The sequence below is a fragment of the Leptodactylus fuscus genome, chromosome 5 (genome assembly GCF_031893055.1).
Source record: "Leptodactylus fuscus isolate aLepFus1 chromosome 5, aLepFus1.hap2, whole genome shotgun sequence".
Taxonomy (NCBI): Eukaryota; Metazoa; Chordata; class Amphibia; order Anura; family Leptodactylidae; genus Leptodactylus; species Leptodactylus fuscus.
The window spans coordinates 101,855,738-101,872,644 of NC_134269.1; the positions used below are offsets into that span (position 1 = coordinate 101,855,738).

At 40.7% G+C, this 16,907-nt stretch overlaps 1 protein-coding gene across 2 annotated transcripts in view; it reads left to right on the forward strand.

The window, feature by feature from the left end:
• KLHDC10 (kelch domain containing 10) overlaps positions 1-16,907 on the forward strand; it is a 42,823-nt gene that overhangs the window by 19,868 nt on the left and 6,048 nt on the right. For both annotated transcript variants that reach the window (XM_075273910.1, XM_075273909.1), the window contains 7 exons: positions 7,471-7,692; positions 9,890-10,044; positions 11,623-11,771; positions 13,977-14,061; positions 15,229-15,295; positions 15,789-15,836; positions 16,467-16,606. In XM_075273910.1, coding sequence (XP_075130011.1) covers positions 7,471-7,692; positions 9,890-10,044; positions 11,623-11,771; positions 13,977-14,061; positions 15,229-15,295; positions 15,789-15,836; positions 16,467-16,606 — 866 coding nt within the window. The remainder of the gene's footprint in view (positions 1-7,470; positions 7,693-9,889; positions 10,045-11,622; positions 11,772-13,976; positions 14,062-15,228; positions 15,296-15,788; positions 15,837-16,466; positions 16,607-16,907) is intronic.

Consider the following 16,907-nt stretch of genomic DNA (forward strand, 5'->3'; position numbering starts at 1 on the left):
TCTACTGCCCCTCATAAACGTCACGGAAAAAAAGTAGTGCTTTTAGTCCCTTGCACACATTGCAAAAAAAAATATGCGCAGCAGACTCGCCGCAGTTTCCAAAACCATTGCAGTTTTTGAAATTGCAGCATGTCAGTTATACCTACGGAAATGCCAGCAGTTTTTCAATATAATGGAAGCTGAAAGTTGTTGGGTTTTTTTTTTTTTTGCCTTAATGTCTTTGAATGAGTATTGACAAAATACTTAAAATATGAGCTCTGTTGCATCTTCTAAAAAATGTTCAGCCAAAACTGGCCCTACTTTTAGGTTAGAGAGAATACCATAGTAGCATAGTTTTAACCGCATCCCCACGTGCATGTACGTGATGCTGATCACACGGGCTCAGAAGCAGAGCCCGTGCGATCACCATGGGAGCCCGGCTGTATCTGACAGCCAGGCTTCCGCTATATAATGACATATAGCAAAAGAAGAAAAGGTAGGGGTGGGCACTCACCAATCAGTAGACGAACAATCTTCTAAAAAATAAATCCTTTATTGGGTGCATTGGTAAAACTCCCTCTCTGAATTTTACCAATGCACCCAATAAAGGATTTATTTTTTAGAAGATTGTTCGTCTACTGATTGGTGAGTGCCCACCTCTACCTTTTCTTCTTTTGCTATATGTCATTATACTTGCTTTTCTCAGGGGTTTTTTGTGTGCACCGCCTATATCAATCTCAACCGGCACTCTTTCATGCCAAATATAGAGTTAAACACAAAGGGGAATTGTGTTACCACGATCTATATAAGTTTTTTGAGACAGAGCTGTGCCGCCGCCTTTTTTCTTTTTCTAACAGTGCTTCCGCTATATAAGGCTGCGTTCACACGGAGTTTTTTGGTCAGGAAACTGACTCAAATTCCTCCTCCTAAAAACACCTCACCATAAAAGTGGGGATGGTGATAACACCCACTGTTTAACCCTTAAGATGCCGTGATAAATAGAGATCACAGCATCTTAGGGGTCTTTCACAGATACATGATGCCGGCATCGGGAGCGAGTGTTAACAGCTCCGGTGGGGTTTTTTTTTAACCCGTTGGATGCCGCAGTCATACATGATGGTGACATTCAAAGGTTTGTGTCCACTTCCTGTCCAACCCCAGCACCCCTCGCGCGAGATCGGGGGGTGCCGGCAGCTAGAATTGGCAGACTAGGGTCTGGCCAGTGACCGCAGGCTGCTATGCCCCCTGTTACCTGGTTGATCCTGCCTTGCGATGGAGGAAGTGAGCCCATGCGTCTGCATCGGCTCGATTCCTGTATAGACTCGCAATACAAGTGTATTGCGAGTCTATAGTATAGAACCAGCGATTATCTCTGATTGCTGGTTCTAGTGTCCTTTATAGGACAAATAAAAAAATGTAAAGAGAAAAAAATATGTAAAAAGTTTTATATATATATATATATATATATATATATATATATATATATATATACTATAAAAAGTGATCAAAAAGTCATACATCCCCCAAAACAGTGCCAATGAAAAAGTAGGTTGTTCCGCAAAAAAAGAAACCCTCAAGCAACTCTGTAGACCGAAAAATAAAAACGTTACACATCTCAGAAGATCGCGATGCAAAAATCATTAACTTATGTCCCCAAGTGGATCTTTGTTTTGCAGAATTAGTATTGCATAAAAAAAAAAAATCTAAATGAGGTATTTCCATAATCATACCGACCTGCAGAGTAAAGATAACTTGTTACTCATACTGTATGCTGCATGGCAAAAAAAAAAAAAATTATAAGGTAAAAAGCTATGCCATAATTGCTAGTTTTTTGTTTTTTTTTTTTTAATCCACCAAGAAAAAGTTAATAAAATTTATTATATGAGTTATAGGCACCCAAAAATGGTGTAATTACAAGACGCATCTCATCCTGCAAAAAACAAGCCTTTATATGGCCACGTCACCAGAAATTTAAGAAAAATATAGCATCTAGCAACGTGAAGACAATAACTCCAAAATTCACCAAATCATTAGAACACAACTGGCTGCGGCAGGAAGGGAATGTATAAGCAGTGTGAGCATATATCAGCGGATACCCGAGATTTGGCGCTTACAAGAGAAAAGACACCAGAAGTGCCCCCCCAATTATAGGAGATACTGGGGAAATAGTAGGGAATTTGGTGTTCGCAATGTTCTCCACACAGTTTACTTATTCACTCTTCACCATCCGCTGTGCAGTCATGTCTGGGATACTAATACTCACTACACCCCATGATAAATTCCTTTAGGGGTGTAGTTTCCAAAATGGAGTCACTTTTTGGAGGTTTCCATTGTATTGGTACTTTAGGGGCTCTGCAAATGCGACATGGCACCTGAAAACTATTCCATCAAAATCTGCCCTTCAAAACCCAAATAGCGCTCTTTCCATTCTGAGCCCCACCATGTACCCATACAGCAGATTATGGCCACATATGGGGTATTGCTGTGTTCATGAGACATTGTTTAACAAACTGGGGGGGGGGGGGCTTTTTCTCCTTTAACTCTTTGTGAAAATGAAAACTTTGGAGATAAAATGACATTTCAGTAATTTTTTGTCTATACATCCCAAGGTTAGTAAAATCTGTGAAATGGCTATATGGTCAAAATTATCACTATACCCATTGATGTGGGTCCTTTTTGGGGGATTCCCATTGTTTTGGTCCTCTAGGAGCTCTGCAAATGAGACATGGCACCTGAAAACTATTCCAGCACAATCTGCTTTTCAAATGTCAAGTGTCGCTCCTTCCCTTCCATGCACTGTTGTCTGCCCAAACATCAGTTTACACCCACATGTGGGGTATTTCTGTGCACGGGAGAAATTGCACGATAAACTGTCAGATACATTTTCTCCTTTAACCCTTTGTGAATGTGTTAATTTTAGGGCTAAATGAATATTAGTGGAAAAAAAATTAAATGTTTAAATTTCATCTCCATATTATTTTAATTCCTATGAAATGCTTAAAGGGGCTCTATCACTAGGAAAATCATTTTTAACTAATCAAACCTTTGCATAGTCTTTAGAAAGTCTATTTCACACTTACCTATAGTATGTAGATTGCCTCAGTGGTTTCTGAATAAGTCCATTTATAGTCATATGCTAATTAGACTAGTGCACAATAGATGGTGCACACCTCTCTCTGCTGTTTTCTATGGGAGGCTGCTGCTGCCTCAGCTTCCTGTTTGTTTCACACACATAGGAGATAATAGGAGAGAGGGGGCTGCTGGGAACTTCCTGAGCTGGCTGCAAGCTCATTAGCATATGAATAAAAACGGACTTATTCAGACACCACTGAAGCAATCTACATACAGTGATAGAGCCCCTTTAAAGGGTTAATATATTTCCCAAATGTTGGTAAGAATTATTTGAGGGGTTCATTTCTGAAAATGGGGTGATTTATGGGGGGTTTCTAATATATAGGCCGTTATAATCTCCGTCAGAACTGAAGTGGTCCCTAAAAAAATATTTTGGAGAATTTTCTTGTATATCTGGAAAATCGCTGTTAAACTTGTAAGCCTTGTAACATCTTAACTAAATTAAAGAACGATGAAAATATGATGCCAGTATACAGCAGAGATATGGTAGATATTTAGCAATGTATTTAGTTAATATGACTATCTGTTTGAAAACCAGAGCATTTCTCATTCTGAAAATAGAAAAATTTCTTCAAATTTTCATCAAATTGCCTATTTTTTTTTTTTTTTTTTAATAAACACACAAAAAAAAATTGATTCGTGTTTTCCACTAACATGAAGTATAATGTGTCATGAAAAAAAAAATCTCAAAATCACTTGTGTAAGTTGAAGCGTCTCAAAGTTATTGCCATATAAAGTCAGTTTTGAAAAATTAGGCCAGGTCCTGAAGGGGTTAAAGGAATGAATAAATAGCTTGGATGTTATTTTTAGGAAAACAAGTTAGTATTTTCATATGTTTATAAACTATTGACATGTGTAAACAGAATGAATCTTTCCCTGTTAGTCACTGCTCGACCCTATAATTATAGCAGTTCCCTTTTTTAGAACAGAGATACAGAATTTTACCCACTTCAATACGGGGTTGTTTTCCCTGGTTCAGGACTGGACACGTGGGCCCCAGCCGCAAACCTTTCCGTCTGAGCCTAAACAGAGAGTGAAAAGTTATGCTGTAACAGACATGGACAAGTATCCGTTTCAGAGGTGTGAACGGACCCTTACAGATTCTGTTACTATATTTTAGACATTTTGTTTCTTCAAATTAAAATCAATTTTGAGGGGGGCAAAAAAAGTCCCTTTATTCCTCCGAGTTTGTCAAGTGGTTAAAATTAAACTTGGCTGTTTCTTCAGGTGGTAGCACTTAGACTTATTTGCATATTGTAATATACTTCTTATTTCTGCTTTATAGCGTGTGGCTGCACATTTTAGTGCCGTTGTCCTTGTTTACGGCAAGTATATGACCTTGCATCAATGCATTGACCTGTTGTCACATGCCGCAGTGATGCTACATTGTAACGTGATTGCCTTCACTTTATCAGAGATACCCAGGGAGTAGCTGTGCAGTAAGAAGGCAGACTCTAAGTGTAAGACTAAAATTACTTGGGCTTAAAATATTATCTTATGTGTTGGATGACCCTGTAAATGAGATGGCTACACTAAATACAACTTTGTTCTCCATAACAGTGAATGCTCTTTGAACTTTGAGGAGGGACCGGTGCTTTAGTGATGTTGTTGTTTTATGTCCTAGTGTCTACACGTATTTTCTTTTGTCAGGTTTCTGGTGCCCTTGGACAGTGTGCATGCTGATCTTTTCTATCATCTTGTTTACAGAGTCATACCATACCCTGACAGATACATTATGTAGTGGTTGTCCCATGCTATTGCATTTCAGCTCCATTCATCTCATATAAATGGGAGCTGAGCTATGATAGCAAAGCATAGCCATTTCATTAGTAATTGGGGTGTCAGGCCCTCTACTAATCCATATTTATTATTATTATTATTATTATTATTATTATATATATTTTTTTTTTTTTTTTTTTTTTTTTGCCAAAGCCAGGTGCAGATTGAGCAGAAGGGAGAAATGTCGGTTCCTTTATATGTTTCCTATTCCTTCTTCAGCCACTTGGTTTGCCTCAAAAAAAAAAAAACCCACAGCAGAATCTGCAACAGAGAGCAGATTTTCCACAATGCGGGGCCTTGGCCTTAAACCCAGCCATGCAGATAGATGGGTTACCTGAATGAACCAATGTTCCCCTTTGTGAATGGTTGGTTCATTTTCTCTGAGAATAACATTTTTGTCAATCTACAAATGTCATCAGGAAAGGTGTTGATGTTTCTTCAAAGAAGTGGCAAGACTTATTGCTACACAAGCTCATTTACCCATTGGTAATATCTCATCATAGGTTTGGGTCCCTGAATCAAACTGTGCAAATTGGTACCTCGTATGGAATAGAAAATTGGTGCAGTTTTCAAGACTTATTTCATCCACAATGTTTATTCAAGTAAATCTATTTCTTAAGGTGCTATTGACATGAAATTCTCACCAGATGTCGGTAACAATCCATTCAGTCCACACAGGCAAAGAGGTTAAACCAAAGATGTCCATAAATGAAGTGTAATAATGAGAAATAACACAGGGAAAAAGTATTGAACATGCTACTGAAATGTAATTCTTCATACAAAAACTTTGATGGTAATGACGGCTTCAAGACTCCTCCTGTATGGAGAACTAGACACAATGCAAAGCAACACTAACACTTCCATACAAACACTCTGCAGCTCCTGATGGTTTGGGGGGAGGGGGGGGGGGGCTCCTTACTTGAACTCTGAGCTTTAGTTCCTTTTATAGATTTTCCATTGGATTCAGGTCAGGCCGGGACTTTATAGCAGCTTTATTTTCTTTTTCTAAAACCATTTGAGAGTTTCCTTGGCAGTGTGTTTGGATCATTGTCTTCCTGCAATATCCGCACTTGTTTCATCTTCATCATCCTGGTAATTGACAGACATTCTTGCTAAAATCTTCTATGTGCATTTGTCCATTCATCCTTCCTTCATTTCTATGAATTTTGCTAGTGCCATATGCCATAAGTTTGCCCTACAACTCCAAACGTCACTGTTGGTATGGTGTTTTTGTGGTGAGAGGCAGTATCTTTTGGCCTCTAAGCATGATGTTGTATTATGGCATCCAAAGAGTTAAATTTTGATCTCATCTGGCCAGACTATATTCTCCCAGTATTTCGCAGACCTGTATAAATGTTGTTGAGAAAACTCTGAATGCTCTTGAACATACATTTTGTTCAGCAGTGGAGTCTTGCATGGTGAGCGTTCATACAGGCCATGGAGGTTCAGGGCATTACTTATTGCTTTCTTTGAAACAGTTTATCTGTTGTTTCCACGACTCTGTAGCTCTTCACAGGTGATCCTTTCTATCTTGGACAACTCTTCTGATAATTCTTTTCACTCCTCTTTCTAAAATCTTGCTGTGAACACTTGGTTGTGGCCGGTTTGTGGTGCAATGATGATCTTTCCACTTCCGTATTATAGAAGTGCTCACTGGAATCTTCAGACGTTTATAAATTCTTCAATGCCATCAATATGTTTGAGGTTGCAAAGGTCTTGAGACAGCTCACTGTTTTTACCCATCATGACTTGTTTCTTGTGCGGCACCTTAGTAATGAGACACCTTTTTATAGGCCATCAGGTGAACCAGTGGATATTATTTGTCACTAAATGGCAGGATTGCTTTCTAATTCCTGATAGATTTCAGACGGTGTCAGGATTTCTTACATCATTTTGCACCTCTTTTTCCTTCGTGTGTTCAATACCTGTCATTTTTTATTGGTGGCGTTTTCAATACGTATTTCATCCAGTGTGTGTGTGTGTATTTTATTATATACTATTTTATTGAATAAAATTTTTTTTTCTTCTAAACTGAAATTTCAGCAATTCTGTGGAACTGCTTCTGTAGGGAAAGTGCTTTTTAGGATTACTGCCCACAGGTATTAGTAGGACTTTGGGGGTTCAACTGGCACCCTTGTCATTTATACATTGGGTATATTGGGGGAAGTATGTATTCTGATGTGGTATGTGACACTTACTATAACAATTTTTTTTTTTTACAAAAATGACATGTATTTACCTAAAGAGGAAATCATTTTGTGTTTTTATCACTTGATAGTAGGTCCCAGTATGTAGCAGAGGGCTTGTAACTAAAATATCAATGACAAGCACACAGTATTTTAGATCTTGAAAAGGGTTAGAAGTGCATTGCGTGTCATTGTGGTACAAACTCATGTGGGTTTAAGTTGACAATGGAAACCATATTAAGTGCTTGCATTGCTGTTCAATTGCTGAATTTTGTCATGGTACAAATTTTGACCAGTTCTTAAACTTTTTCTGCTTTGCCTTGCTTGTTTGTCAGCTCTTCCTTCTGTCCTACCTTCCCCTTGTTTATGACCACCTTCTTTCTATGTTTTGTAGGTCGCAGGTCGCCACCTGCCAGAAGTGGACATCGATGTGTGGCTGATAATACAAATTTATATGTGTTTGGTGGGTACAACCCTGACTATGATGAATCAGGTGGCCCAGAAAATGAAGATTACCCTCTCTTCAGAGAGCTCTGGCGATATCACTTTGCTACAGGAACATGGCATCAAATGGGCACAGATGGCTACATGCCAAGGGAACTTGCATCCATGTCACGTGAGTATTAAAAGTGTTACTATATAAAAGACTGCTTTAGTTAGGTAACAAATAACTACATTACAAGTACATGTTACACAAGTAATCTTTTGTAAGGACATGTAAGATGCCCCCAATCAGTAATAGGGACACTAAAGTTCATTTTAAAACTGACATAAATACTTTTCTGAATAAGGTTTTGTTCACATCTTCGTTGGAGCCTCCAGTGTGTCATGTCTGATGGATGGAATAGCACTGCATGCATTGCTCATATTACCTCCAAGACAATAGACTCCCTAGAGGCAATTTATTCACTAGGGATCCATCCGCTGGGACTCCCACAAGTCCTAGAAATGGAGTTCGTTATACTCACATCTGAATGGCGCAGCAATTGCATCGGTATGTTGACTATATGGGACTACCAGAAATAGGTAAATTGCAGTACTACTGCTTTTTATCAGCAGTCCCATAAAAACAAATGGAGCAGCAGCAAAAGTACTCAACCATTCCTATGTTCAGACAAGGGTATATGGTACCCCTATTCTTGTAATTTTTGGGTTTCCAAGTCATTAGTTCCCACTGAACGGACACATCTCCTATCCTGTGTACAATGCACTTAAATATTAATTCACCTTTGAAAAATTTCATAGAATGGCAAAGAAGTCCCAAATGCTGAGACCCCATGAGAATGGGGGGTGTTTTGTACACCAGTTTTTAAGTGGAGTAGCAGTTGAAAATACGTGTCCTTCTTACTCATTTTAAAATGATGCCAGAGAGAACCTAAATACAGCGTTTGGCTTTCATTGGTCCTACTGAAATGTGTGGGGCAGGGGCATGGATTTTTGACTACTGCTTAATTCTGTCTGGGGTGCAAAACACCCCTCTTCCTGTGATTGAGAGGGTCTCCATATTCAGACCCCTGCTGATCATTAAGTTATCCTCTGTGGGTATGGGGAAACTTGTTAAAGGGATCCTATCAGTCTGACACAATTTTTTGTAGGTACCACGTCGGAATAGCCTTAAGAAAGGCTATTCGTCTCCTATCTTTCGTCGTTTTCTCCGCCACCATTCGCCTAAAATCCCGGTTCTTGTCGGTATGTAAATGAGTTCTTTTGCAACACTGAGGGTGGGCCCCAGCGCTCAGACAGCACTCCAGAAAACTCTCTCCAGCGCCGCCGCCTCTTTTTCAGCAGCGTCATCTTCAGCCTCTTCTTCCGACAATGGCTTGTAACTTCTAGGCCTTGGGCAGAGCAGACTGCGCATGCCCACAGGCCACGAAAAAATGGCCGCTTGCACAGTATTGTAAGTGGCCATTTTCATGTGGCCTGTGGACATGCACAGTCTGCTGTGCCCGAGGCCTAGAAGTTACAAGCCATCACCGGAAGAAGAGGCTGAAGATGACGCTGCTGAAGAGGAGGAGGAGGCGGCGCTGGAGAGAGTTCTCTCGCAGCATTGGGGCCACCCCCAGTGCTGTCTGAGCGCTGGGGCCCGCCCCCAGTGCTGCAAAAGAACTCATTTACATACTGACAAGAACCGGGATTGTAGGCGAACGGCAGCACGGAGAAGACGCCAAAAGGCAGGAGATGAATAGCCTTTCTTAAGGCTATTCCGACGTGGTACCTACAAAAAATTGTGTTGGACTGATAGGATCCCTGTAATGTTTAACAACCTGACATTTGATTTTCCTCCACAACAAATATTGTATGTAAAATGGATTCTCCAAGACTGGAAAGGTCATTGGTTTCATATGTATGGGGGTCTAGCACTCCAATATAATGAGCTTCCTGCTTTCAGCACCATATTAATCGCCGCCCCTCCACATACATAATTGCTGTATAGCAAACTTCTGATCTTCAGTTTACAGAAGGGAGTAGCTTCTGCTTCTTCAGGATGACTGCCCTCATAAGCATTTACAGAAAACAGATTAAAATATAAAATCAGAAAATCAATCACAAAAAGATGTACTTTATATGTATCAGTATCTACTTTTTTTTAGTAAAATAAAATCTAGGTGATTATATATTCCCATCTTGAGAACAAGGGTTTCCTGCACTTAGCGGAGACAGCAGCATTTGTCTGTTGATCTGTTGATATATGTCCCATTTCAGGAATTCACCTTTTAAGTCTGTGTTGTCTGTAGGTGAAATGCTACCCAGCATTTGGTCTTGTCTAATGTTCAGTGTGGATTTTATTTTGTATTTTTTTCCCCCTAATTTAGTGGTTTTACATGGCTACAATCTCCTGGTGTTTGGAGGCACTGGCATCCCGTTTGGCGAGAGCAATGGTAACGATGTTCATGTCTGTAACGTGAAGTATAAGAGATGGGAAAAGCTAAACTGTGATGGAAAAAAACCCAACCGCATTTATGGCCAGGTGTGTTTTCACTTTTTTGGCATATAGATGTCTTACAGCTTTTGCTTGCATAACTTTCATCTTTCAGATTCATTGGTCAAATTATTAGCCTGGTAACTATATGCATAGAATCTTAGCAACTTTTCATATGTTCTCAAAGGAAAATGTGGAGAGCACATCTGAATTCCACACGAGTCGTACTGATCCTCTGTAGCTGCAGAATGATCTCCCTTTTTCAGTATTACGCTAGGTTCACACCTGCGTTCAGCCTTCCGTTCTGTGCTTTCCGTCTTCTGCATGCCACGGTCTGGCCGTGAGCGGCGGTGAGTGTTTTATGCTCTCCGCCGCGAAACCGGATTTTTTTTATCCGGAAACAGAGTACTGCTTGTCCGACTCTGTGTCCGGATTATAAAACCCGGTTTCGCGGCGGAGAGCATAAAACGCTCACCGCCACTCACGGCCAGACATCTCTCTCACCCATTCAAATGAATGGGTGAGAGAGACTCCTGCAGGTTTCCGTCTCCTGCCTCTGTTTTAGGCAGGAAACGGAAACCTGCAGAACGGAGTTCACAACGCTGATGTGAACGAGCCCTTAGTTGTTGTGGTTTGTTTACACCCAAATATTTCTAGATTGATATTTGCACACTCAGAAACCTCTTTGAGATGATTACTCAAATCTTCACAGCAGAATGGTCCTTTTAGGGAATAAAATCTGTACGTAATGCAGTTTAAAGTGATCAATAGACTCTGCTCTGTTGGCTTCATGTCTGCAGGCTGACGTGTCACAAGTGTGATGGGGGTGCAGGTCTCCCTGACCCATACCTGTACTATAAATTGTCGATCCTCTTTGATTGGCATTACTGGGGCTTGTATAAAAAAAAAAAAAGTGGGTAGGCATTGAGAGGGAAGTACTCTGTTACTCTCCACTCTCTGCCTTGGATCTCCGCCCATCATCGCTCACGACAAATTAGGCACACGTTGTCTGCACGTTTCCTCTGTGTGGTACCCAGTGTGTTGTGGGGCCAGTGTAGCGAGGGCCCCTGGGCCTTAAGAAAGCATAGAGCCTGGCAGACCCCATAGGCTAGAACGGGTGCCAACATTTTTTAAACTGAAACTGGCAGAGGGAAAAGGCCTCCGTGCAGGACTTTTTCCTCCGTTTTTTTTTTTTTTTTTTTGCAGTCTATGCAACAGTGTCTCTGGATGGAGAGGTCATTGCTGCATGCAGGGTTTTTCTGTCCGCTTGAGAAGTCTGACATCTTCTCTTGCGGACAGGGAAGGACGGGCACGGAGTGCAAAAGAACGCACCCGATGCCCATTCAAGTGAATGACAGGTGTCACGGACACAGCTAGTGTCCGCTCCTAATGTCCGTGACAGATTTTGAGCGGACACTAGGAGCGGACACTACATGTCGGACACCGACGGTAGTGTGAACGCCCCCTTACTATTTAGTAGAACTTTGTTACTTTTAGCTGTACCTTAATATTTACTTTATCTTTGTGTACTAAAGGATATGTGAAATGCTGTTTGTTAACCCATTGTATATATTGAATACTAGAGAATTTGAAGATTTATTTCTTTGCATGATTTATGTTATTCAGGCAATGGCAATTATAAATGGCTTCCTATATGTATTTGGAGGAACAACTGGGTATATTTACAGTACAGACCTACATCGACTAGACCTTTCTACCAGAGAATGGGTGCAGCTTAAGCCAAACAATCCAGCTTGTGATCTACCAGAGGAAAGGTAAGTTCTTACTAAAGGTTAGCTGAGATAAGTACTCTATCTCACACAGTGCCATAGAATTGAAACTAGCTTGTGGCAATTCACGTGACATTTGTGAAGAGGTCACTGCTGAGGCCTGTAATTGGCTGCAGTAGTCCTCTCCCACAGACAGGAAGTCAGTGGTGATGTCAGCTGTAGACCCTGTATACAAACAATTAGCACTAGAAATGGCGGCCCAGTGAGAGGCTAGCACTTGGTTTTTACACCTATGGCTTCAATAGCAGCAATTTTAAATAATAAAATTAAATTGAACCCCTTTTATAAGCAGTCTGTGAGGGATAGGGTGCATTGAGATAAGTCTGTGCACCAGGAGGGTAACCACAGGGAGCAGTCTGAGTGAGAGGACACTTTGCTATAGGGACAGTAGAACATGGAGGGGGTGAAATAACCCACTAGACACCACCCACATGTGCAGCATTTACCATTTCTGTGTCCTTGACCACTGGGTTTACAGAGTTAATGATCTATGGATTAAAGGAAGCTAACTCAGAAGTGGTGTAATGTCAGATATGTCATCCAGCATGAGCCACTCTGATAAATCTGGCGAATTTTTAGACTTCCTGTCTAAATTTACTCTGTATATTTATTAGTATACATGGGCCGTAGTGTGCAGCCAAAGTAGAAGATGCAATGCAAAATTAAGAGCATGAAAATGAAACTACCCCTTTACAGTTTTACACCATTCATGTGCTCAGAAGTTGTGACAATAAGAGCTAATTCACACGGGGCAAGTTGGCGGCGGCTTTTTATGCGGAATCCGTCTCAAAATCCGCTGCTCCCATTGACTTCAATGGGATCCACTCGCTTCTTTTTTCTGCTAGCTAGTAGTGGAAAAAAGAAGCGAGCTGCTGTATCTTGCCACGGACTCTGCGGCTGAATCAACCGCGGTCTCCGCGGCGCGATTCTCCGGCCCATTGATTTGGGCCTAATCCATCACAGAATGCCGTGACGGGATGCCAGTGCACTGCATTGGCATGCAGCCGTGGCAGAATGTGTACACGTGGAGCCCGTGTGACCTAGCCCTTGAATTGTGCCATCCAGAAACACACACGTTTTTGGGGGGGGTTTTTGTTGTTTTTTTTTAAAAAAGCAAACATCTAGCATGTAGAAAGAACGGCATAGTTGTAGAAGTCTGGCAGAAAAAAATGTGGATAATTTTCTACTAATCTCTATCTGGCAAGAGGGGTGGAGTCTTGGGGTGCATCCCTGCTCTGTCATCAGATTGAGGGTTTTTTTTTGCTCCAGTTTTATGGTAATTTTGGCAATAAGCCAAATTTACCTGGAAAGTAGAAATCCACCGTATTATCTAGAAACTGGATAATGAGGTGGAAGAAAGTGGAAATGATTTCTGGGACCCATAAAGAGGACCTTTCATGTCCTCGCAGATCAGTAGCATTCTATACCACTAGAAAGCTGACATTGTGCTGAATTCAGTGCATTGTTAGCTTTGTAAATATGTGCCAGTTATCCAGCTTTTAAAAGATCTGGGCCAAATCTTAGGATAAATCAATACAAGAAACACAATAATATACTGTATATCCTATTTCAGTTAGCAAGCGAAATATCTGAGCATCATGTGACTTCTGGTGTGGGGGTGATTTATTACCTGAGATTTCATCGCAGGGAAGAGTGGAGAAGGGAGAGGGATACACAGTCACACCCGGCAGATGAATCATGGAAGTGTAGTTTGTCCAAAGATTCACTGCATGTAAACATTGCTTCACTTTGTTACTTGCTGCTTCTTGTATCAAAGGCTGTACAAGGGAATAGTGAGTAATTATCTCTGCTGTGGATATGTCTGCTGATTTCATTTTTGGAAGCTGGGTAACCCCATAAGGAAATGAAAACTAGGTAATATATCGTGTCCCTGTTGTTCGCCATTTTCCCCTTTTGCCTCTGTCTTGTTACTGAATATGACAACTGGCTGCAGCAGGAGCCTCCCCAACTCTTCATGCTCTGCAGTAGGACACTCAAATTGTTAAACCTGCCCTCCTTGACAGTTCAAAGCATTTCCACAGGGAAAGTTTATAGAAATCCTCTGTACTTTTATCATTTATTGCTAGATTTAACACACCTTTATAGTATTCCTTTTAAGAAAGACTTGTCACTACTACGTTATAATGGGGAGAAACTCATTAATGTCACCTTTTCTTTGTTTTACTCAAGGTACAGGCATGAAATAGCACATGATAATCAGCGGATCTATGTCTTAGGGGGTGGCACATCATGGACGGCATACACTTTAGATAAGGTAACTTTTTGTTTGGTTAAATAATACGGGCTATTTTATAAAGGGCAGACTCTCTGTCCTCAGGTACTTTAAACAACTTCCATAGTGCTGTAGCTGTTGTAGCAGAATAAAAATGATACCTTTTATGTTTCAGAGCCCCAAGGATGTGTAGAAAAAGAACCATTATTCACTATATTCAGTTTTCTTTTATTATTGAGTGTTGTGCATCATCCCTAAACATATCATCCCTAAACATCCCCAACATATAATTGCCTTCCCCTGGATCAACACTGTAGGGATTGTAGAGTTATAGGTTGGACTTGATGGACTGATGTCTTTATCCAACCTCATCAACTATGTAACTATGTAAACATGCCTATCCTGCATTCAGTGCATCCCCCTTCTAGGCCTTGGGCCTCCAGCAGAGCCAACTGCGCATGTCCATGGCCACAAGAAAAATGACTGCTTACACAGTAAGTACGCGGCCATTTACTTGTGGCCTGTGGGCGTGTGCAGTCGGCTCTGCCCGAGGCCTAGAAGTTTGACCCCCAGCACCGGAAGAAGACGCGTGAAGAGGACGTTCCTAAAGATGATGGAGGCGGCGCTGGAGAGTTCTCTCGCAGCATTGGGGACGCCCCCAGTGCTGCGAGAGAACTCATTTGCATACCGATAAAAAACAGGATTTCTACCGAACAGCGGTGTGGAGAAGACATCTAAAGGTAGGAGAATAGCCTTTCTTAAAGTTATTCTTACGTGTTAATGAGAAAAAATTGCGTTTTAATGATAAGATCCCTTTAAAAGAGCGTTTTCTTCGCATCTCTGGAGCTCTGAACCACGAGGCATAATTTTTATTCTGCTACCATCATCTACAGCAATATGGGAGTAGTGATAGACTCCCTTCTATTAACTGTCCTACTGCCCATGCTTGGCTGTCCCCTGCTGTTACACTAGTATGTGAAATGGCTGCTACTAATAGTGTTGCGGTCAGCCAGTATGGCATATGACATAATGTGTGGAACCAAAGTCTTTTTCTCCCTTTCTGAAACAGAATACCTCTAATATGTTTTTAGAAATATATAGTAGAAACTTTAAGAAACCTAATGTATGCGTGTTATATTTTACTGTAAATCTAGCAGTTTACTAATTTAACATTATTTTCACTTGCAACCTCAACCATCCCTTCTAAAGATACATGCATATAACTTTGAAACCAACACTTGGGAGGACATTCCAACCAAGCCACATGAAAATCTAGGTAAGGTCTTTAACAATTTAACAATGGTGTTAACAATTTTTGATAGAATTTGGTGAGGTTAAAAATCCCAGCTATTCCTGCCTTAAGCTCTAGTTTCACTTTTGATAACTATCCTGTCTTGTCTTGTAATTAATACTCAGAAATCTAGATGTAACAGCCATTACCACGAGAGTCCTTATAAAGTTTTTTTCTGGTGACTAAATACATGTTTCGTACTGATCTTTGGAGGGCAGACAACCAGATTCTGCGCAGATCAGCTGCCACAGTGGGAGAGAAGCAGAAACAGTTTGCTTCTATTCAAGTAATGCCTTGTTTCTCCAAAAATAAGCCCTACCCTAGCTAGATTTTATAGGGGTTTCTTTGGCGTGCTGCACAGGGTCTTTTTGCTGTAAATTTTTGCCTCTATGTTGTTTAACAGTTAAAAATGTCAGTTTGTCTTTGATGATCCTGCTAATGTGTCATTGTAATAAACATGTAACTGTCACCATTCTAGGTTTTCCAGCTGCCAGAAGATGCCATAGCTGTGTCCAAATAAAACATGGTAAGATAAACGTTTTAGGACTGTAAGCAGTGTGCAGTGATTCTACCTGACGTTATCCTGGTAGACTAATACTATGTCTGTAGTTATGGGTGAATTGTTCAGAAACCAACCTATAGAATAAATTGACTGATTTGTAGACTTCATTCTTAGTGTCCTCCAGAATAATTAAAACAAAAACAAACAAAATAAAAACCTGTGTACAGCGGTGAGACTCCTAGTTAGAACTGAGGAAAAATGGGAATTAGTTACAGTTTGTGTAGATATGTTAGAAACTGCATGTGTGATTCCAGGCTTAAATTAGCACATATGATTGTAGTCCAGTCTTCAGTTTACAGGCCTGTGATTGGCTGCAACCATGTTCCATTTGTGAAGAACTCGCTGTTCATGCCTGTGATTGGCTGCAGTGGTTATCTAGAACGAATGGGACATCGCTCCTGAGATCAACTTGAGCCTGTGTACAGAAGCCCGGATCTGCCGCTGCTGGAAGCCGGATAAGGAAGTAGAACTGTGAAGAGGTGGCTAGTGGTTTTGGCACAAAGCAGTCATGGTTTTCTAATTCTGCCCAACTTCTAAGGTTAAATCACCTTGGTCAGCAATACTGTTTTTAGTGATTTTGTTCTTCTATTGCAGAGGTTTTTATATGCGGTGGTTATAATGGCGAGGTTATACTGGGTGACCTCTGGAAGTTAAACCTGCGAAACTTTCAGTGGACAAAACTTCCTGCTGTAATGCCTGAGCCAGCATACTTCCACTGTGCAGCGGTAACACCGGTATGTCCCTGGTTTCTGCTATTTTAGTTTTGTTTTCTCTATTTTGGCATAAACATGAGAGCATCTCCTTTTATTGAAATATCAATATATCAAAATAGATCATGTTATAAAATAATCTGAATGCAACATTGGATGAGACACTGTATCTAAAAATTGGTTGTGTGCATGAAATCCTTAAGAATCCTTAGACTCTCCCTGCAGCATGTGTTCTATGCAGCTCACACCAAACGTATCCTGTATCCACAGTAAATCCAGAGCTAGCAAGATTCTTGTCTTCAAAATCATGGCTCCATCCACTTTT